The 24,916-nt window shown below is 37.9% G+C and overlaps 1 protein-coding gene across 1 annotated transcript in view; it reads right to left on the bottom strand.

Moving 5' to 3' along the window:
- LOC124612256 (xenotropic and polytropic retrovirus receptor 1) overlaps positions 1 to 24,916 on the bottom strand; it is a 121,499-nt gene that overhangs the window by 7,600 nt on the left and 88,983 nt on the right. The window contains exons 7-9 of the mRNA XM_047140342.1: positions 17,200 to 17,394; positions 12,847 to 13,016; positions 7,877 to 8,010 (exon numbers count right to left, since the gene is read on the bottom strand). Of these exons, the coding sequence (XP_046996298.1) occupies positions 7,877 to 8,010; positions 12,847 to 13,016; positions 17,200 to 17,394 (499 nt within the window). The remainder of the gene's footprint in view (positions 1 to 7,876; positions 8,011 to 12,846; positions 13,017 to 17,199; positions 17,395 to 24,916) is intronic.

Here is a 24,916-nt window from a genome sequence, read left to right as displayed (position 1 = left end):
CTATCAGCATTCGATCTGACTGATGGGCGCTTTTTGGTCTTTGAGAACCTTTCCCAACCCATTGTGGAGATCAAACGTTGGTCTCAACATCATAGCCGAAGACCCACATCTCATCACCAACTATGAATCTCTTAAGGAACATTTCATTCTCATCTGTGTAATCCAAAAGCTCTTCACAGATTGTGAGGCAATATTCTTCCTGGTCTTGACTCACAAGCCATAGGTCGAACTGGCAACACGATGCATTCCAAGTTTCTTTGTCAGTATTACATGGCATGATCCTGAAAATGTTTTGTTTCTTCTGAAATCTCTTGGACAGCCAGTCTACAACTTCATGAACAATATCGTTGGACGTTCCTGACATGAGTGTCATCAGTAGATGTTGAAGATATTTCTGAATGAGGGTCATCTTCATTTCTGTCTGGCCCTCTTTAATCCTGTGAACCAATCATAACATTGAGTACGACTTAAGTAGCCATCACCCTAGGCTTCCTGCATCATTTGGTGTTCCTCTGTAAAGGTTTTCTTGAATTTCATGCAGACATGTTGCTCCTCTAATTCTGCCATGTCAAAATTCGCAAACTGATCAACACATGATACACACACACACACAAACACACACACACACACACACACACACAGTGACACTGGTTGTTTGTTTCGAACTGTTGAGTGTTTGTCATTTCATTGTCAAAGCTTTATCCTGGCATTGTTTAACATGAGACACTTGGAAGATATATAAGACATAACAAATATTTTAATAGTTAAACTGTCAGTAAGATCAGAAACACTGAAGCAAAGGAAACCTAGTAAGAAGAAAACTGCTTTAGAAAGAAGAGACATTTACGGATATCTGCATTAAGGCATGATGCTGTGGAGGAAACAGTAAGAAAGAGCATTATGACATTTGAGAGAGATACACTCAGCCTGTATTCTTCACATAATACTCAGAGTAGCTTCACTATCCAACTAATTTCTGCACGACCATGGTAAGACTTTAGAGTCTTCCTATGCATACTTATTTGCTATACACCTCATACCCTTGTGAGCAGTCCCCAACAAAACTTCAACAGAAGAAATTTATTTGCTTATTCACATTATTGTGAAATCTGCTGATTTCGATAGAACTAGAGTTGCTGGGATATGGACCAAGTCAGTGTTTTTATTACAATATTTACAATCACAATTTTTATTAAATTTGCAATAATGGATGCAGTAGGGTTCAATATGGTAGATTCTTGATAGTACTCAAATCACCTACTGCTGCACATAACACATGATAATAAATAAAGTTCATAGTACTGGAGATCAGAATTAATATTTATGCATACACTATCATTCACTAATATTAGTACTATCTTAGTACTTCAAAATCAGTATGACATCTTTTGCAATAAAGAATAATTTAGATTTACACTTGCACCAAAAGGAACATCTCAGTTATACAATAAAACTACATTCATGCACACTCATTTGTGCTAAAAAGGGTTTTGCAACACGTATTCTTTCAATTGATTTTGAATGTAGGGGTTTGAAGAGCAAAACTTTTGATATCATAGATAGAGCACTGAAAACCTCCACACCTGAATAATTTACTCCTTCCTGTGCAAGGTTGAAGTTTGTCTGGTTACTATGTAACTTATTGTGGCCATGATATAAAGTATTGTTTTGAAAATAGAATGGTGTTTATTAATGAAACATACACAGGAGAGATTATACTGAGATGTCATTGCAAAAATCTACAGTTTCCGGAACAGATTCCTGCAGCATTGTCTCAGATGAACACCACTCATAATGCATTAACTCTTTTCTCAGTGATGAAAATTAATTGCAAGAGGGTGATTATCTCAAAAGATAATGCTGTAAAACAATGCATGGAAACTATCTACAGTAAGCAGCTCTGACAGTATCCTTATTTGCAGGTGATGCAATTATGCATAAGGTGAAAGTTGCAGAATGAAATCTTTTTCCTAGATCTAGGATATGGCAGGGCCAATTTAAGTTGCTTATCAATGTGCACATCCAAGAACTTAGCAGATTCCATTTACTGTATTTGTTGTCCATCAAATTTTATATTTATGTCCTCTTGTTCTTTCTGTCTCATGTGAAATTGTACATAATGACTTTTTTAACATTCAGAAAGCGTCCATTACAGGTAAACCAGTTGAGGACATCATAAATAAACTGTCAGAAGAAATTTCCATGTTTTTAGCTGCTGTTTCACTCACTAGCAGAGAAGTGTTGTCTGTAAAGAGGGTGAAATTGCTCACTGTAGTGGAAGTGAGCAAGTGGTCATTTATAAATATAAGAAATAGCAAGGAGCCCAGTACAGAGTCTTGTGGCACTCCAGGGTTGACTGTAGCCAACTTAGATGACACTGACTTCCATTACTGTCAGTAATCATTACCCTCTGCTTCTTATCTGTTAGATAAGACTTACGTCCCCATTTTTCCACTTAACTCACAGAAGTCTGTCTCATTTAGCAGAAACTCATGGTTGGCAGTCAAGAGCCTTGGACAGGTCATGTAGAATTCCAATTGATGCCATGTTGATCATGATTGGTGACAGAGAAAATGACATCATCTACTGATAGTCTTGCCAGAAACCAAAGTGACACTGACTGAGACTATTGTGGTTGATCAGATGATCTCAATTCTCATGAAAACAAGTTTCTCTAGGACCCTGGGAATACTAGGTGGTATTTTGTTACAACTGTTTTCTCCTCCTTTCTCTTTTTCACCCTTCTTCAAAAGTGGTTTCACGCATATTTTAACTGCAGTAGGACAACACACTGATGTAGCCATTTGTTATATATGTCACATGACTGCACTTTTATAACCAGGATAGTACCTTAGTATCCTTGTCAAAATATTAGTTATCCCTGAATAATTTGTTACTTGCATCTCTTTGATTGTCTTCTTGATGGCCGTAAGTATGATGGGATTTACATGCATCTGACCGACTTCATCACTGCTAGATTTATGCAGGAAGGTTATTGGTCACTCAATGAGCCTTTAGAGTCAGTATTCTCTGCAGCAGTTAAAAATGACTACTGAAGATATTGGTAACTTCCTTAATGTTTTTTACTATATTTCCACTGTAAAATATTTTTATATTAGGCATGCACTCTAATTTTTTCCCACCCTCCCTTTTTGTTACTTGCCAGATGGTGTTTGCTTTATTGTTAGAGATGTACTCAGTTCGGATTTTTAAATGGTTCCTTTTACGGAATTACAGTACAGTCTATATCACTCCTTTTTATGATGCCGTCAACTATTCTTAGTGATTCATATAACTTTCTTTTTGTTCTGCAGGAAATTCTAATCCCTCTTGTAATCCAGCATTTCCTTTAGCAGCTCAAGGATTGTTTCTCATGAGTTTTGTTTGGAAAGACAGTTTCAAACGATGACCCAAACTCATTAGAAAGCAGCTGAATTTTGTCATTAACATCCCTTTCCATGTATACAGGACTCTGGTTGATCTGTTGAAGATAAAAGTTGAAGGTTTCTAAGATATCATTATTTACTTGCCCGGAGGATTTAAAGGAATGATTTGACAGTCCTTTGAGGATTTGACTTTCCATGATACAGTTGCTCCTGCCTCTGTCAATGAATATATTGTGAATTACCCTCTCGCAGTTAACTGTAACTCTAATGGAAAAGTTAATTGCTACAGTTAGGTTGAATGACCACCCATGACAATTAAATCCATGATTTTTAATTTGTTTGGTTCTAAAGTTGTTCCATCTGGTTTAGAAAATTTCCCTGTGGGAACCCTGTAAAGTGAAAACTATAACTGATATATCATTTACAGTAATTTCAGTTCCACAGGCTTTAAAGTAGAGATCCTACAGAGTAAGCACTTATGTCTGGAGATTCAAATATTACATTAGTTTGAGGATAAATTGCAGTTCCATTTTTCTTCTTATTAGTTACACAATAGCTTGCTGCTAATGTTTTTCCATCAGTTTGAGGCCTTTCAGTTCCTTTCCGTGCATTGTGTTCTGTGAGATATCTGCATGGCTTATATATTTTGATTAATTTTTGTGTCAAAATTTACAAGCTCCCATTTCTTTCTGAGACCCCTTGTGAAGGCACAAGCTGCCACACACCTGTCAGTTCCCTCTCTCAGTGTGATAAACCCATATATGTCAATAAGAATGAATGATTACAGGCGGTCTGTTAAAGTTACAGAACAGCAGTAATTTCAGTACAACCACAGGGCTTCACTTTAACAAGCATAATTCTTACAAACTTAAACACTACATTAACAATAAATTATCACCACAATGATTAATGTTATTTGTGGTGTGTTGTGGTCTTAAGTGCAAAAATGGTTTGATTTACCTCTCCATGCTATTCTGTCCATGCAATTCATCTCCCAATAACTGCTGTGACCTAGATCCTTTTCAACCTGCTTACTGTATTCATTTCTTGGTCTCCTCCTACAATTTTTACTCCCCTCACTTCCCTCCAGTACTAAATTAATGATTCCTTAACATTCAGGATGTTTTATTGACTAATGCCTTCATTTAGTCTAATTGTGACACAAATTTCTTCTCCCCAATACTATTCAGTAACCCTCATTAGTTACGAGATATACCAATCTGACCTTTAGGATTCTTCTGTAACACTACATTTGAAAAGCTTCTTTTTCTATTTGTGTGAACTGCTTACATCCACATTGCACTTCTGCACAACCCTACACTCCAAATAAATACCTTCAGAAAAGACTAATGCTTAAATTTAGATATGACATTAAAAAAATTTCTGTCCTTGTGAAACACTTACTGTGGCATTGCCAGTCTAAATTTTATATCCTCTCTACTTCTACCATCATCAGTTATCTTACCACGCAAGTATCAAAACTCATCTATTACTTATTTTTGTGTCTCATTTCATAATTTTATTTCCTCAGCATCACTTGATTTCATTTGACTACATTCCATTACCTTTGTTTTGCTTTTGCTTATGTTCATTTTATATCCCTTTCAATACACTGTCCACTCCGATAAACTTCTTGATCAAGCCCTTTGTTATATCTGACAGAATTACAATATCATCAGCAAATCTCAAAGTTTTTATTTCTTCTCCATGGATTTTAATTCCTTCTCCAAATTTTTCTTTGTTTCCTTTGCTGTTTACTTAATGTGCAGATGGCATCAGGGATAAGCTATAACCTTGTCTCACTCACTTCTTAACTACTGCTCCCTTTTCATGACCTGTGCCTATCGTAAAGACTTCCTGGTTTCTGCACAAATTGTGAATAACTATTTTCCCCCTGTGTTTTATCCCTGCTACCTTCAGAATTTAAAAGAGGGCATTTCAGTCAACACTGTCGAATGCTTTCTCTAAGTCTATAATTACTATACATTTAGGTTTGCTGTTGTTTAATCTACATTGTATGAGAAGTGATAGGGTTAGTATCGCATACCATATTCCTACATTTAGAACTCAAACTGATCTTCCACAAGGTTAGTTTCTACCAGCTTTTCCATCCTTCTCATAATAATTTGTGTCCATACTTTGTAACCCTGACCTATTAAAATGACACTTTCATAATATTCACAACTGTCAGCACCTGCTTCTTTTTGAATAGGAATTATTATATTTGTGATTACATTGGCTTAATATGATGGATTTTTTGAGTAAGAGCAATTTTTTTTTTTATAAAGTAACCTTTCATTTTATCTTCAAACCACATTTATTTTTAGGCTTTACATGAGTTTCTTTACCTTTCTACATAGTTGCCCTGCTTATTTAGGCACTTGTCACACCAAGTTTTGAAATCCCTCTTCAAGAAGTTTCCCACCTGATCTATCAAGAGGACTTTCCCACCAAGACAACATTTCAGCTACCAAAAGAGATCAAATGGAGCAAGGTCAGGGAAAGAGTCAATCAGTTCCCAAATCTAGACATGAGTGTGAGGCCTTGCATTATCTTGAAGGAGCAAAATTGCCTTTCTCAGCATGATGTATCTTCTGTTCTGAACCACATGTTTGAGTTTGGTCAAGGGTGTGCAGTAGGCTTTTGCATTGGTCATTGTCCATCTTGGCAGCAAAACACCATGCCTGTCTCAGAACACAGCTACTATGATCTTGCGCTGTGACAGCACTTGTTTGGATTTGACCTTGAGAGGAGAGGTTGAGTGCTGCCATTGCATTCACTATTGCTTAGATTCGGGGTGAAACTGAACACCCATGTTTCATCTCCTATAATGATTCAACTTAACATGTCATCCTCTTCTTCAAGATAACAAGTTATAAAGGTGAGAGAACTGTACAGTCTCTTTCATTTATAGTCTTCTGTGAGGCCTTTACGCATTGGAAGAACAATTTCTTGAAATTTAGATTTTCAGACAATTTTATACAATACATACCTAAACACTTGAGGAAAATCTATTGAGTTAATTAGTTTCATGTTCCCTCCACCATTTTGCACGATACATCATAATTATGTGGAATGAGTCATTTTACATTCACATCCCAAATTAATTTGTAAAATAAAAAAAAAAAAATGAGAGTCAGGAGTTCTGACCCACCACCTTTTACACAATACAATAATAGAAATTCTTCAACAGAATAGGAGGACTTGCCAAGAAGAAACTATTTCAGCTTTTGTTACCAAATTTTAATTTGCTGTCAGACATTTTATACCACTGGGTACATGATCACAAATTTTAGCTGCTACACTGTGCATTCGTTTTTGTGCTAAAGACAACCTTAATTAGGAGTAATGGATGTCAGTTTTACTTATGGTACTGCAACTACGTACATCACTTTTCCTTATGAACTGCAGTGGAATATTTACAACAAAATTCATGAGTGAATAAATATACTGTGAAGTAGTAGCCAGAATGCCCTAGTCTTTAAATAGGTGCCTATAAGATGATCGTTGGTGAGCATCACATATTACACTTACAGCACATTTTTAAGCACTGAAGACTTACTTTCTTGAAGATGAGTTATGCCAGAACACTAGTCCATATAACATTACTGAATGAAAATATGTCAACATACTGATTTATCTCTCCCCAGGATTTGCAATGATTCTAAGTACAAATGTGGTTGAACTAAGTTGTTTTAGGATTTCCAAAACATGCTTTTAAATTCTTGTCCATATGGACACCTATGAATTTTGAAGTTTCCACCCCATTTATTATTTCCTCACTGTGTGTTACACTTATCATTGGTGCAGTACCCCTAGATGTGGAGAACTGAGTATGCTGTGTCCTTTAAAATTGAGGGTGAGACCATTCACAGAAAATGATACTTTTAAGAACTTATTTATCATTTTTTATGTTCATGTAAGTACACTTCGAATGAGTGCAATACTAGAGTCCTGCAAAAAGAATTAAAACTGCCTGCTGCATATTGGATGGAAGATGAAGAACAATAGTGGACCTAAGATTGAGCCTCACAAAAGCCCACACGTGATTTCTCCCTGCTTAGAATAATGTCTCCAGACTATATCACTTAAATTACTAAGTACAACTTTCTGCATTCTTTTGGTTAAATATAACATCATCCATTGGCTGAGAGAGGGGTTATCATAAATCTTTTGTCCTTATGAATTTTTTGTGTCAGTTGCAGTCACCAAATGGTAAAAAATATCCCTCATATAACCTAGTAAATGAGAAGGAAGGCCACTACAACTAAATCATGTTTCTGCCCACACTGTTGGCAACAACAACCATCCTCAATGTCCTATCTAGCCCATATCATGTCCTATTGGGTGAACTAAAGGTTGAAAAAGATTGAGATATGTCCATTTTATATCTGCCTGTTAATATGATACCACTTACAAGATGACTTTTTTTTACTATCACTCAGAGTAAAAAGCTGCACAATATCGTCACATTCCAAATAATGACTTACCTGATAACTTCAAGTGGTGACAGAACTGATACCATTAGATCTGAATGCACATATCCCATTTCTGTTAAAGACATTGAAAGGGCCCAGCCAAATCTTAAGATAAAGTCTTCCACAATCGCAAAGTAATAGAACCACTGAAAATGATAAGATAATCAAATAATTATGTTAGTAACAACATTGTAAAAATTCAAAAATGAAAAAAAATTTAAGATACCCACAACAGATATGTTACATAGGCATGTTTGCTACGACAGCTATAGTCCAATACTTAAATTACAGAACTGAACAATCCTTCATCAGAATTCAAAAGAAGGAAAGTAGTAGAGAACTCTCTCTTTCTTCCAAGGTTTTGAGTCTCTCAGACAAAATTATGGGACATTCACACTTATCTCTGCCAACTGAATGTACGTTATTTTCTTCTTAACAATTTTGAAGCTCAATCTTGATGTCAAAAATTGAAATGACTGCAAAATACGTTAATAACATTTTGGCTAAATAAGTGGTTTTGAGGTCCCCACAAACATATCATTATGTTGATATAAGGCTGTAAATCAAGTATAGGTTATTATATTTTTGTTCAGTAAAAACTCATTTCCACAACCACCACTTATTTTCAAAATGTACTGTTGCTACTATGGCTAACTAGCATAGCAACAAATCTGTTACATTTTAAAGCACACTCAAAGTAGTGCAAAATTACACTACACAGCACTGTGCTATCTGTTCATCATGTGACTTATTTATAGTTACTTTAAAGACTTTCAGAACATTAAAAGAAAGTATTTGCATGACAGTATTCTCAGTTTTTTTTTGTGAAAGATTGCCTTTTCCACACTATCCCCTGTCCAGGGCCATTCATGCTGAACAAGTGCCTCACTTTCACAACAGATTACTACAATATGTCACTGGCACTGTGTTATCTCACAACCATCTTGGAGGCAGTAGGCAAGCTAAAGCATTTGTTACCAAGCCATGAACTGGGCCAAAGCGCATAATACTCCCATACTGAGGAGGATGTTTTGGCAATCATTTATGGTGTATGAAAATTTCATGTACTTTGTGTAGGGCCAAATTTCATTCATTAACAGATTATAAAACACTCAGCTCCCTTTTGGGCTAATGCCCAAAATAGTGTCATGCTTGCAATCACCCATCTCCAACCCTCGCCCTATTTCCTATAGAGCATAACAACCCATCCTGTCACACATGCACCCAAAATCAGCTAATTCTAGCACAGCATTCCTCCTCATGGTCTCAGGTGAAGCATTCCTTGAATAAGACACTGTAAGTGGTTAATGCCCTCTCAAAGTCACATAACATTGATATCAATGATCAGTACAAGCACAACAATCTATGTCTTGGCCACAAATTTGCCCCACACACTGGCCTTAGACAAAAGCCTCCAAGGTCATCTCATCTACATCCTAAAATTATTGCTAATGCAATGGAGTTGAGCACCTAATCACTGTCTCTTCGATTCAGCATTTAATTCAGAAGTGGAGCTATTGGTAAAGATCTTTAAGATGTAAATATGCAAGACCATGATGTCTACATCATGCAAGGAAGCAATGACCACTTTCCTTGTGACATTCCAGCCAACCCCTGGGCAAACCTGCATATTATTTGAATTATTGTATCTGCCTCATTGAACCAAGAGTGTACATAAAAAACTGTAGCAGCAGACACCCACATCTGGCCTCACAACTTCAGCCGAACTCCATGGTGCTTCTTATAACTTCCTTATTTTATACAGTACGCATTATTTTGCTTCAAAAGCAGCAGAATTTCTTCACTGCTTCTACTACATGGTCTCCAGTTTTGATGTTGAGTTTGCCACTGATCTCATTACTGCTGATCCATCTTTTTCAGTTTTTCTTAATGCCTATTCTGTGCTCAGCACACTAATCAATCTGTTCAACAGTTTCTGTACTACATGCTCACTTCCACAGAAAATAGCACTGTTATCAGCAAATCTAATCATTGATATGTTTCCATCCTGAATTTTAATGGCACTCTTAAACTTTTTTATTTACTTCATTGCTACTTTGATATACAGGTAACAGCAGAGGGGAAAGACTGCATCCTTAACAGATGTCCTTTTTAATCCAAGCACTTTCTTTCTGAATAAAAAGCTTCAGTTAATTTGCTGTTTTCAATTAAGATAGAACACCAAGCTTTTGATGATACAGAAAATCACTGAAAGTTTGAGATTTTATCCAAATTTCATGTGTCATGTTAACCAAGAACTTTTTATACAAGGACTCTATTGCGAAGTACTTTTGCTTCTTGTACAAGGTACACAAAATAAATTTGGCCTCAAAAATATTTAAAAGACTGACATGCACTTGAAACTCATTGATGAACAGGATTACTGTTCCTCACAGAAAATACTGTAAACCCTGATTTTGATGCATCATTTGTTTGCTGTCACATGTCTGAACATGTGCATCTCTCACATACTCTGTCCCGAGTACTTCGCTGTATCATTAAATTTGAGTGAGAAAGAGGAACAAATGTGTTTAGTGACCAGTTGAATGGAACACATGGCAAAACCTCCAGCAAAGTCTGTAATACAAAACTTAGAAGCAAAATGACATGAAATGGACTAGAACAAATAAAAATTGTAACTATCCAAAAAGAGTTCAAACACCAGAAAAATTGCTCAAGTGAAGGCAGGCCTCGAACAATATCTGACAAAATCTCAACACCATTCATTTGTGCATATTGGACTTAGGAGATCATTGTGTCATAGTATTATCATAAAAGACGTGCATCTGCAACCTTGCGAATTTACTGCTGTGCACAAGTTAAAGCACTCACACAGACTTTCAAGTATTAAGTTCTGCTGGTGGCTCCTGAGAAGTGGAATCAGTATTTTTTGGATCTTCAGTTTTTAATTTCTTCAGATGAGGGCTGGCTCAGCCAGTAAGGACTTGTGAAATCACAGAACATTCGCCATTATGCACTATAAAACTGATCATTATTTTGAAGAGCCACTGGCAATGGGTCATTGCATAATCTAAAGATGGTGCTTGGTGTGCAACACCTAGTGTCCACATTATAAAACAATTTTTTCATGAAACTGTTAATGCTAACCAGTATATCTAGAAACTGTTTAATCTATACAGGAATCAACTCACAGAAGGTGAATGATTCTATGAATATTGTCTGCGAGCCACAGCAACAACATGCACCACCCTCACAATGTCGTCACGTGTGCACAAGTTGTTTGGCGAGCAGAGGACAGTCAGCAGAGGCAGTACAATCACCCAGCCACCTCGATCGCCTGGTTCTCTCCCTGTTATTTTTATCTGTGGGGCAAAATGAAGGTTCAGGTGTACTCAAATAATCCTCACACACTGGAAGAGCTACAGCAGACCACTGAAATCATTATTGCTGCTATCACACAGGCAGAGCTTCTACACATGCCTCACAGTTTGATAAATCAAACACAGTGCTCCATCATCAGTTGCGGCCACTTCCAGCATCTTTTGTGATGTTTAGTAACGAGGGTCAGTCCTACATCAGTCTTACTGTAAATATTTTATGGATCAGTTTCAGTTTTCCAATCCTGTACATACTGTATGCAATTCATTTTCCCTCCCAGAGTACACTTATTTTTCTGAGGATTTCAAACATTTTGCACCAGTTTGCTTTTTCTAGGCTGGAAAATCTTATTAAAGTGTTTTATTTATTTTACTACTACCATCATTCGTTGTAAAGTATGGAGAGTTTTTCTGATGTCTTTATTTTCCCTACAGCCAAACTTAGTGTCCTCAAGCCAATTCTCACCTTTATTTTCAATATGTCATTCTGATTAGCAATAACCGATGGAATAATAGTTCTCTCATTCATCTGCCCTTGTTATCTTTGGGTTTCTTCCCACTCCATTTGTGTATAGATTGTGAAAAGAGTGACTGCATGAATGTCTACAAGCACACTGTATTAGTCTAATCTTGTCTTTGAAATCCCTGTGGGAACAATGCATTATGGGCAGTAAAGTATTCCTGAGGTCCTCAGTTAATCTGTAAGTGCTGGTCGCTGTGGCTGAGTGGTTCTAGGCGCTTCAGTCTGGAGCCGTGCTCCTGCTACAGTCACAGGTTCGAATCCTGCCTAGAGCATAGATGTGTGTGATGTCCTTAGGTTTAGGTTCTAAGTCTAGGGGACTGATGACCGCAGATGTTAAGTCCCATAGTGCTTAGAGCCATTTGAACCATTTAATCTGTAACTGAAGCTTTGTAAGTAGCCTTTGTGGTTGTCTATTTTGAATTGTCAGCAAATTTATACCTTTCAGCATTTCTACAGCACTCTCCCATGACTGAAATAAATCTGTGACCATTTAAGCTGGTCTTTTTTATGTACATTCAAGGTTCCATACTACTCCCAATCAGTATGGATTTCTCATATTTAAGCAATAATCTAGGAAATGTAATAGAAGTATTTTGTAAGCAATCTCCTTTGTAGACTGACTACATATTTTTAGTATCCAACCAAAGAACCAAAGTCTGCTACTCATTTTACCTACAACTGAGCCTATGAGAACATTTCACTTGATATTTACAAAAAATTTTACACCCAGGTATTAGAATGAGGAGACTGATTCCAACCATGACTCATTGATGTTGTAATAATAATATGAATATTAAGACAGATTGCTATTCACTGTGGAAAGAGGTACCGAACAGTGAAAAGGGATATCTGTGGATTTTAACTATAGGGCAAAGCCCTTATTTAATGGGAAAAACTACATGCACAACTCTCACAACATTGATATGAGAGTTGTGCACTGTGCGCAAGTGAATGACTCTGACACACACACACACACACACACACACACACACACACACACACACACACACACACACTCTCTCTCTCTCTCTCTCTCTGTGTGTGTGTGTGTGTGTGTGTGTGTTTCTCCATTTGATGACTTTGTTTGACTTTTTTTTCCAGCTTATACTTCATATACTTACAGTTGAAGTATATACAATTTCTTCTCGTAAGTATTTGTTGTCTCCTGCTTTCTTGTCAAACAATCCCCAATCCATTTTTATATCCCAAGTATATGCATAGCAGGAGCTAAGGATATATGAAAGCACCCACAAATAAAAATATGGATTTTCTGATGTAAACGTGTATTTACCTGCAGAACAGACAAATTTCATAAGATGATGATAAGATCAACTGGATAGAAACAAATGAAGATATAACAAACAACACTATCATAAGTTATACATTACATACACTCTAGATGTTCATTTAATTAACACAGAAATTCAGTGATGCTGCAACATGAAAATGATTTTTTTGACTTACTTGTGGCACCCTGCATCTTGTAACTGATGCACTGATGAGCAAAAACATTATGACCACCTGCTTAATAGCTTGTTGGACCATCTTTGTAATGCAATTTATCATTGATTCTGCACATCAACAATTCTACAGTTCATTGGTAGGTTTGTGGAGCTATGTGGCACGAGATGCCTACACACAAGTTATGTAATTCCTGTAGATAACTGGCTGCTGATTTGTGTATGTGGTGATCATGCTTGACAGCGACCCAGATGGGAGCCATCGGATTGACATCAGGCAAATTTGGTGGCCAAGACATTGACATGATTTCACTATCATACTTCTTGAACCACTGTAGCATGATTCTGGCTTCAAAACACAGACAATTGTACTGCTGAAAGATGACATAATTATCCGAGAAGACATCAAATAGGAAACTACTGCGAAAGCAAAGAGAGCTTCACTCCAAGTTTAAACGCAGCCAAAACCTCTCAGACAAACAGAAGCTAAACAATGTCAAAGCTAGCGTAAGGAGGGCTATGCGTGAAGCATTCAGTGAATTCGAAAGTAAAATTCTATTTACTGACTTGACAGAAAATCCTAGGAAGTTCTGGTCTTACGTTAAATCAGTAAGTGGCTCGAAACAGCAAATCCAGACACTCTGGGATGATGATGGCATTGAAACAGAGGATGACACATGTAAAGCTGAAATACTAAACACCTTTTTCCAAAGCTGTTTCACAGAGGAAGACAGCACTGCAGTTCCTTCTCTAAATCCTCGCACAAACGAAAAAATGGCTAACACCGAAATAAGTGTCCAAGGAATAGAAAAGCAACTGGAATCACTCAACAGAGGAAAGTCCACTGGACCTGACGGGATACCAATTTGATTCTACACAGAGTACGCAAAAGAACTTGCTCCCCTTCTAACAGCCATGTACCGCAAGTCTCTAGAGGAACGGAAGGTTCCAAATGATTGGAAAAGAGCACAGGTAGTCCCAGTCTTCAAGAAGGGTTGTCGAGCAGGTGCGCAAAACTATAGACCTATATCCCTGACGTCGATCTGTTGTAGAATTTTAGAACATGTTTTTTGCTCGAGTATCATGTCGTTTTTGGAAACCCAGAATCTACTCTGTAGGAATCAACATGGATTCCGGAAACAGCGATTGTGTGAGACCCAACTCGGTTTATTTGTTCATGAGACCCAGAAAATATTAGATACAGGCTCCCAGGTAGATGCTATTTTCCTTGACTTCCGGAAGGCATTCGATACAGTTCCGCACTGTCGCCTGATAAACAAAGTAAGAGCCTATGGAATATCAGACCAGCTGTGTGGCCGGATTGAAGAGTTTTTAGCAAACAGAACACGGCATGTTGTTCTCAATGGAGAGACGTCTACAGACGTTAAAGTAACCTCTGGCGTGCCACAGGGGAGTGTTATGGGACCATTGCTTTTCACAATATATATAAATGACCTAGCAGATAGTGTTGGAAATTCCATGCGGCTTTTCGCGGGTGATGCCGTAGTATACAGAGAAGTTGCATCATTAGAAAATTGTAGCGAAATGCAGGAAGATCTCCAGCGGATAGGCACTTGGTGCAGGGAGTGGCAACTGACCCTTAACATAGACAAATGTAATTTATTGCGTATACATAGAAAGAAGGATCCTTTATTGTATGATTATATGATAGCGGAACAAACACTGGTAGCAGTTACTTCTGTAAAATATCTGGGTGTATGCGTGCGGAACGATTTGAAGTGGAATGATCATATAAAATTAATTGTTGGTAAGGCGGGTACCAGGTTGAGATTCATTGGGAGAGTCCTTAGGAAATGTAGTCCATCAACAAAGGAGGTGGCTTACAGAACACTCGTTCGACCTATACTTGAGTATTGCTCATCAGTGTGGGATCCGTGCCAGATCGGGTTGACGGAGGAGATAGAGAAGATCCAAAGAAGAGCGGCGCGTTTTGTCACAGGGTTATTTGGTAACCGTGATAGCGTTGCGGAGATGTTTAGCAAACTCAAGTGGCAGACTCTGCAAGAGAGGCGCTCTGCATCACGGTGTAGCTTGCTCGCCAGGTTTTGAGAGGGTGCGTTTCTGGATGAGGTATCGAATATATTGCTTCCCCCAACTTATACCTCCCAAGGAGATCACGAATGCAAAATTAGAGAGATTTGAGCGCGCACACTGAGGCTTTCAGACAGTCGTTCTTCCCGCAAACCATACGCGACGAACAGAAAAGGGAGGTAATGACAGTGGCATGTAAAGTGCCCTTCGCCACACACTGTTGGTTGGCTTGTGGAGTATAAATGTAAATGTAGATGTAGATGTAGAAGCATAAAGCAGATAGTCCGCACCTGACATTGTGTCTTCGATTACTACCACAAGTACTTTGCAAGCACAAGATAATGCATATCACTGCTTACGGCCAGCTTACATCCATGGCTGGGTGAATGTTTCGAGCAGCTGTTCGCCTTGATGATGGCATTTGTGGAGACTACCATCAACCTGGTGTAGCAAAAATATGATTCATCTGTTAAGCCAACACGTTTCCAGTGACACAAGGTCCAATCTTGATGATACCGAGCCCCCTACAACCTTAAGTGATGATGTCATGGGGCCAGCATGTGAACATGTAGGGGTCATCTGCTGCGGAGCCCCTTGTTCAACAATGCACGCTGAATGTTGTGCTCCGAAACATATGTGCATCGACCAGCATTATGCTGTTTTGCCAGAGATGCCATAGATCATCGTCTTAGCCTACTTTTCAGAGTATGCAAGTCTCCATCCCCGGAATAATAACCTGCCCTTTGGCAAAGTCAAAGTCGCTTATCTCAGTGGATTTCTCCATTTGCAGGACATATCTTCACTAGGGTAAACCCCCATCCATCTCTGCTCGGCTTACATGCTTTTCTCATTGTGTCAGGTGATAGCAACACCACCAGGAGGCATGAATCTCGCAGTGGACAGTGGTCATAATATTTTGGCTGATCAGTGTATGTTTACTCTTCAACTGTGCCATAAAAACTGAATTACAGCAGCATATACAACATTTTTCTCTTATCTAGTTCCTACTATTTAGAACACTTTTATTATTTTTATACATTTCTTTCTCTGAAATGTACCTTTAACAAATCAGTTTAATGGCACATACTTATTATTGTTGCCAAGAAAATTTTTGTAAGTGTTTCTGATGAGCAGCACCAGAGCTACCAAAGTAATAGCCATGTTCACCACAGCCTGAGCATAATGAACATTTTGTCTTTCTGGCCGGTGGGCTACCTGTTTCCTAATGAAAGACAGTAGGAAGACAGCACTGGCCATGCACATACAGTGATATAAAATGGACTTTTACAGTTTTGAACTTAAATCATGGACATGAAACCTACATTCTTGGCCTCGTCTATTTCTGAAATTTACTTCCTATGATATCTACACCTGGTATATGGATATTTTGTGGGAGTTTCCACCAAGTATTTGGAATATCAAAACAAGTTTATGAGATCATATAACAGCCAAATCATTGTTTTAGATGTTATTTCCACAATCAATGCTTGGAATCCAGCAACAGGTTAAAATACTGTAGCAGGAATTATAGAGATTTAGTGGTCAAGTGCATATATTGGGAATTTCGAATTAAACACTGCATGACAATAATTCTAGCAATAAATTATTTTTAAAAGTGTCATTTATTCATAGTAAATACAACCCAACAATCAAAAATTAATAAAATCACAATAGTATATCAAGTTTTCATTCTCCTTTGTATGTTCAGTCGTATGCATGGGGAAAAAATTTCAAATTAATTTATTTCTAAAAATCAGTGTAACTCATAAATATTTTGCATAAATTTTCCATCCCCATAACCAAAATAAAGTAATTTTAAAACAGTTTTTCTTAGTATGAAAGTCATGCTTTGTCTTTATCTGAACAAAACTGGGGCTTTTCAATAACTCTTACTCATTTCTATTACATTTCAATAGCATTACCATACATTGAGACAAGACACTAGATTAAAGATATACTCACTTTCATTTGCAATATTAAGTGCTGAAAAGAGGATGACAAAAAATGATGTTGCATATTTTCCTGCATTTACTAGATGTGGGAAGGCCTCTTTGGTGTCCCTGTATCGGCGCAAGCACTGTGCAAATCGCCACCAAGCTGGGAGACACCCTACCATTGGTCGTAGGAAACCACGGAGGTCAGTACATTGGCGGCTATCTGTGGAAAAATAACAAAAATAAAAGAATGTAACATGGTTTTATTCCAATCTCAATACAGTATAAAAGCTATTATTAACCGCAACGAAAACTACAGATAGTCAAGAATTAATTCCATATTGAAAACTTCCTAAAACTTTTAGTTAAAAACGTATGTTTCTGAATCTACAGATAGTCAAGAATTAATTCCATATTGAAAACTTCCTAAAACTTTTAGTTAAAAACGTATGTTTCTGAATTAGTATAGATTTTATACACTGTTAAAATCCCATACAATTACAGGTATTGTCGACAACCTGGACTCTGCTGCTTCTGAATACACTGCAGAAATGTGCTCACCTCAATACTCAAATGAGCTTAAAACTATCTATCCATGATCAAGACCCAATAGTTAGTGTTTTTATCGAGATGGAGCACAAGCTCAGATGGTTTTAGGGATGGGGAAGGAAGTCAGTCATACCTTTTCAAAGGAACCATTCCGGCATTTGCCTGGAGCGATTTAGGGAAGTCACGGAAAACCTAAATCTGAATGGCTGGATGCGTGTTTGAACTTTCATCCTCCCAAATGTGATTTTATCACAACACTCCAGCACAGCAATGAAATATTTACTTAATTTAGCTGAAGTAGGCATCAGATGTCTTAAACTGCTGTCATGAATGTTCTGTATGGTGATCACATCGTCACTGCCCTAAGCAATATGAAATCTGTGATGCTGCCTTATTTGGACAGGTGGAGAGCCAGCTGAAAGACCTGCAATAATCAATATTTGAAAATTTCCTATAAGTAAGAAGCAATGAGTGAGCGTAGTTAAAGGGCACAGGTTAACTACACTGGAGAATTGTGTTGAAAAATGGACTGTAACCAAATTATTTTGAGAAAGTAAACATATGGTTAGGATCCTGCATCAGACAATACACAGGTGTACTTTTTTTACTTTGACTATCATTTTTGTCACACTCTGGCCACCTTCGGGCCATATAAAGCCATATAAAATGTATTTAACTACACATTCCACAATTATAATAAGCAATCATTCTCGAAATGCAACATTTTTGTACAACTCATGTATAACATTTTTACCAGAATGGATCATTCCAGATATTACTCAGGTAATTCTTATCACCGTTCAGATCATGGACTCACTGATTTCCATTACCTTCCTGTCATAAATGTTCTGTATGGTGTTCACATGATCATTGCCCTAAGCAGTATGAAATCTGCTTCCACTGTGAGAGACATGGTCGCCTTAGCACTATTTGTAATTTTCATACTTGACGCAAGACCAAACAGCCACAAAACAGTGTTATCTGGTCTTCAGTACAAAGACTGGTTTGATGCTGCTCTTCATGCTACTCTATCATATGCAAGCCTCTTCATCTCAGATTAACTACAACAACTTACACCCTTCTGAATGCAACTTACTGTATTCACCTCTTGGTTCCCTCTCAATAATTTTTACCTCCCACACTTCCTTACAATACTAAATCAGTGATCCCTTGATGTCTCATAATGTGTCCTAACAACAGATCCCTTCCTTTAGGCAGGTTGTGTCACAAATTTCTTGTCTCCCCAATTCTATTCAGTATCTCCTCATTAGTAACATGATCTAACACCTAATATGCAGCATTCTTCTGTAACACCACATTTAAAAAGCTTCTATTCTCTTCTTGTCTAAACTGTTTATCACCCATGTTTCACTTCCATAGATACCTTCCAAAAATATTCCTAACACTTACAGCTATATTTGATGTTAACAGTTTCTCTCCTTCAGAAATGTTTTTCTTGCCATTCCCAGTCTCCATTTTAAATCCTCTCTATTTTGGCCAACATCAGCAATTTTGCTGCCCAAATTACCTTTTGATCTCATTTCCTAAGCTAATTCTCTCAGCATCATGTGATTTAACTTAATTACATTCCACTACCTTGTTTTGCTATTGTTGATGTTCATACACTGAAGAGCCAAAGAAACTGGTACACCTGCCTAATATCATGTAGGGTCTCCGCAAGCAAGCAGAAGTGCTGTAACATGACATGGCATGTACTCAACTAATGTCTGAAGTAATGCTGGAGGAAATTGACACCATGAAACCTGCAGGGCTGTCCGTAAATCTGTAAGATTAAGAGGAGGTGAAGATTTCTTCTGAACAGCACATTGCAAGGCATCCCAGATACGCTCAATAATGTTCATGTCTTGCAACTGCACATGCCCTACACCAGTACAAAGCCTCCACAGGCTTGGGCAGTCCCCTGCCGACATGCATGGTCCATGGATTCATGAGGTTGTCTCCATACCCGTACATGTCCATCTACTTGATACAATTTGAAACAAGACTCACCCTACCAGGTAACGTGTTTCCAATCATCAACAGTCCAATGTGGGTGTTGACAGGCCCAGGCGGGATGTAAAGCTTTGTGTCATGTAGTCATCAAGGCTGCACGAGTGGGTCTTCAGCTCTGAAAACCCATATGGATGATTTTTCGTTGAATGGTTTGCACGCTGACACTTATTTATGGCCCAGCATTGAAATCTGCAGCAATTTGCAGAAGGGTTGCACTTCTGTCACGCTTAACGATTCTCTTCAGTCGCGTTGGTCATGTTCTTTCAGGATCTTCTTCCGGCTGCAGTGATGCAGATTTGATGTTTTACTGGATTCCTGATATTCACAGTACATTCATGAAATGTCCATATGGGAAAATTCCCACTTCATTGCTACCTCAGAGTTGCTGTGTCCCATCACTCGTGCACCGACTATAACACCACTTTCAAACTCACTTAAATATTGATAACCTTCTATTGTAGCAGTAATAACCAATCTAACAACTGCGACAGACACTTGTCGTCTTATATAGGCATTGCCGACTGCAATGCCATATTCTGTCCGTTTACATATCTCTGTACCTGAATATGCATGCCTATACCACTTTCTTTGGTGCTTCAATGTATTATATACTCCTTTCAAAATGCTGTCCATTCCATTCAAGTGCTCTTCCATGTCCTTTGCTGTCTCTGACAGAATTACAATGTCATCAGTAGACCTCAAAGCTTTTATTTCTTCTCTCTGAACTTCTAATTCCTACTCCAAATTTTTCTTTAGTTTCCTTTACTGCTTGCTCAATATACAGATTTATAATGATTATGTTAAAAGAGGGTACTCATTGAGTGATACCAAAGATTATGCAATGGTGGATAATATATTGCCACTGGACTGTGAGAGAGAGGGTAAATAAGCTGGGAAATGGAGTGCATCCTGTGTAGCGTCCTTGGTAATGTGGGATTACATCAGCTACATAAGACGACGGCCATTGGTCAACTCCAGAAGGCAACGTATATGTAGGCAACAAAACGGAGGGCTCTGATTAGCCCAAAACACAAGGAAGCACTTCCCTATCTTATGTCAAGGCAATAAAGTGGCAGTTAGAAAGGGATGGCAGAGATGAATGGTTGCGTGTCGGGCGTAGATCCTGCTGATCATGGCAAAACATTCCTTATCAGTTAAGATGTGGCACTGTTTGGAGTTTGTTAAATGTAATTGTCATTGTTCTGGAGTGATGTGCGAGTGGAAGACCATTCTAATCTGCATACAATGTAGATGGAAGATAAGTGATTGTGTAACTGTTTTTTGTAAAGCACCACAAAGGAAATTACCAGAATAAAAAATGGATCCCTTCAAAAAATGTATGCACAATTATTTGACCACTAACTCCTGTCAAGCTTCACATCACCATTACAGCCATTCATCCAGATTCTGAGTCCAGCTAATCCATGACCAGAGCTTTTACTGAGCAGAGGGGACATCATCATCTGAAAGACGCAGGTCAGTGTATTTCAGCTATCTACAGTGAGATACAATGGATGTACATGTCCTCACCAGCAATCTTGCCGAGTTCAATCTATAACCATAGGTTCTATGACCGGTCTTGTAAACACAAGAGGAGTGTTGAAGATTTAATAACATCAGAGATAGGCTAAAGCCCTGTCTCAAACCCCTCTCAACCATTGCCTTCCTTTCATGCCCCTCTGGTTTCTGTACAAGTTGTAAATAGCCTTTTTTCCTTGTATTTTATCCTTGTTAGCTTCAGAAATTTAAAGAGTGTGTTCCAGTCAACACTGTGACTGGAACAATATGTTGACACAATAGTAATTCAGCACATAAAATTCAAACTTCAGTAAACACAGAAATGTGTATTCAACAAAACATGTTAATAGCTTTATAGATCTTAGACTAAACAACAGTACACGGTGTTACAGAAAGAATGACATGATTTGGTATAGTAATAACTGTGAAACAAGGGACGCACCAGCAAGGAAATGTGTGTTGTTAGAATAAGTGTGGCCTAAAGTTTCACAAAATCACCCTTAGATGTCAGTCAATGCATCTTCTCCATTTGCAGGCAGTCAGAAGTAAGATGGCATCTGTTCAACAAAAGGATGTTTTGTGTGCAGCAGTTGCAAAGATTGAGTCAATGATTTTGGTCCAGCATGCTTTTCGTCAGCATTTTTGATATTGATCCATCTGCACCCAAAAAACATTCACTGCTGGTATCGACAATTTGAAGAGGCAGGATTTTCCAGGTTGACCTTGCACTTCTGATGCATGGTGAAAAAATTCGACAAATGTTTGAGCAGAGTCCATGAAAGTCTACTCACTGCACATGTAGATGACAAACAAAATGGCTCTAAGCACTATGGGACTTAACATCTGAGGTCATCAGTCCCCTAGACTTAGAACTACTTAAATCTAACTAACCTAAGGACATCACACACATCCATGCCCGAGGCAGGATTCGAACCTGCGACCATAGCAGCAGCGCGGTTCCAGACTGAAGCGCCTAGAATCACTCGGCCACAGTGGGCGGCTAGAGAACTGACAATGACTCATACAACTGTCTGATGAGTGTTAACGTATTGTTTGGCCTATAAACCATACAGACTACAATCAGTGCAAGCTCTTTGGGTTGGTGGTAAAACAAAATGGGTTGACTTCAGCAGTGCTCTGATAGAGGACATGGAAGACAGTATATTATTACCACAATCAATTTTCAATGATGAAGCAACATTTCATGTTAGTGGTAAAGTAAACCGACATAACATTCGCATATGGGGACTCCAGAACACTTATGACATTATTGAGCACAAAGGAGACTCCTCTAAAGTGAACATTTTTTGTGTCATTTCTCGTGAAAAATTGTAAGGTCCCTCCTCCTTTGAAGGAACACAGAGAGACTACAATTATCTATTTTCAAAAGCTGCAAGCTTGGCTTTTTCCATAACTTCAGCAGGACTCTGATGACTTCATTTTCCAACAGGATGTTGTTCATGCTGCTGCTGGTGGATACATAGCATTTGTAATAGTATAGCTAAAACATTAAGTTTTTTGAGTATTTTGCAATGTATCCCATGTTTGTAGTCTGTTTTTATCAATTTTGAAATCAGGTCATTCTTTTTGAAACAACCTGTATTTCAAGTGGACAAGGGGTCTCTTGCATCACCATTACAACCACTTGCCACAATTTATGATTTATAGTGGGCATAAGTTACAGATAAAAGGAACATTTCAAGTTGATTTATAACGTAAATGTGTAGCCAGACAAATTTACAGTTCAGTCATTGGTTCATTGAATACAGATAATATTTTCCACCTAGAGGTCTTCAATCAGTTGGCAGTCTTAATCAATGAGAAAATCCACATAGTGTCAACCTAGATACCGTTCGAAACAGTTGATGAATTATATACATTTTCACATCTTTTATATCCTCGTCCAGGTTGTGCAAAAGACACAGGGTGAGAGTCACATCAAGCCAACCACTATTCCCTATTTTGCCCACCCCCATCCTCCATGATGGAGTTAAAACAGAACTCGACTGCTTACAGAAACAAAATCTCATTATTCCGATCTCATATAGGTGTTGAGCACCTCTATTAATAGTTGTTCAAAGGCAAATGGCTCTCTTAGACTGGGTGGAAATTTTAAGGCAATTAACTTGTAAGTTGTAGACATATTTTCAATCCCTTGACCCAAAAATTTATTTTCCAAACTAAAAGGTGCTGATGATGCACGAAGGTCAATCTCTGTAGAATGAATACTTACAGCTGCCTACAGGTTTTAGTTTTAAACACTTCATTCAGTTTGAATCAATACCAGAGGTCCTCATTTGGAATTTTGATTGCGACCCCCCCCCCCCCCCCCCCCAAATCTTTCAGTGCTATTTGAACAGTTGATCCACAATATTTATGACCAATTCCGACCAACAGGAGATCGTATGTTTCAAGAACAACACAGAAACACACCATGCATTGGAATAATTTTTGCATTGCTGCAACCACAGTTGTGGGAGGGTTGAAAATGGATTCAACAAGTTTTGAAATGTGTGAAGTTAGGTTGGCCAGACTTCCTACCAGTATGGGCCAATCTGACATAGACAGCTTATTTACTTCAAGGCTTCGCTTCAAAGCATGACTCATATGCTACTACTTGGCCCAGGAAATGGATTCCACTGGCTTGTCATTTCACCATTGCCTTTGCTAATGTGCTTTCCTTGCTGCATGGATAAGAAATGAAATTGAGCATCTGGTCAGCTCATATGTATGGATTATGCTCCTCAACAAGACACTTCTCCAAACAGTTTCTCTCAATGGCCTCAAATTTAAGGTCTTCAGGAGGGCTGTTTCATGTATTTTTTAATAGAGCTGGTCATCTCAACCTTCAAAACCACTCATAGGCTCATCACTCCATGTTGAATACTCACAGTCTGTATGAGCAAGAGTGGTGACAAACATTTGGTACAGCAAGCCCACAAGGTTTCACTGTGTTTTGAGACACATTAGATTCACTGAGACTTGTATGCCATTTGTCACAGAGCTACAACAATGGAGGAGGACCTTCTATAAATGTTAGTCGACTTAACATGAATTCTACAGGGCAGACCTGGAATATGCCAGAACAGTTCTGGCTGGGATAATTTCTTACTTTTTAATTTTATTAGGGATTTGAATCATATATTGTCAGATGAGTGAGGTGCCCAAGACAATCTTAATGGACTTGCCTGAAGTTTTCTTTGTTCACTCTTAGAACCACTGGAAATGAGAGTGACTAAGTTTTATTTTCACAAATCTTATATTTTGTGAACAGTAGTGTGCTAAAATAAAAAAGAAAGAAAGAAAAAAAAAGCAATTATGGATGAAGGTTCAGGAATATCACTAGACATCACATTAAAGAGAGTTAAAACAGAAATTGGAACGTACATTTTGAGGCAAGATTTAAAGGCAGTGTTCCTTTGATAAAAAAAAAAAAAATTAATTTACCAAAGCAAATGTTCACAAAGTTCCATCTTGGGACCATTATGACAATAATCATCACAACGTTTTTGTCTCTTGTCTTTTTTTTTGTCCTATAGTTTCAAAAAATTTGCTGCATTATTTTAAAGAGGCAAGAGAATCACTTAGGATCTGTATTCAACAGAAAAAATAGTTATTAATAATATGTTCAGTTTCTGACAGTGGCTGAAAAGGATAATTGCTCT

The sequence above is a fragment of the Schistocerca americana genome, chromosome 1 (genome assembly GCF_021461395.2).
Source record: "Schistocerca americana isolate TAMUIC-IGC-003095 chromosome 1, iqSchAmer2.1, whole genome shotgun sequence".
Lineage (NCBI taxonomy): Eukaryota > Metazoa > Arthropoda > Insecta > Orthoptera > Acrididae > Schistocerca > Schistocerca americana.
Note: the sequence above shows the minus strand (reverse complement) of the source record. Positions and strands in the feature narration are given on the sequence as shown.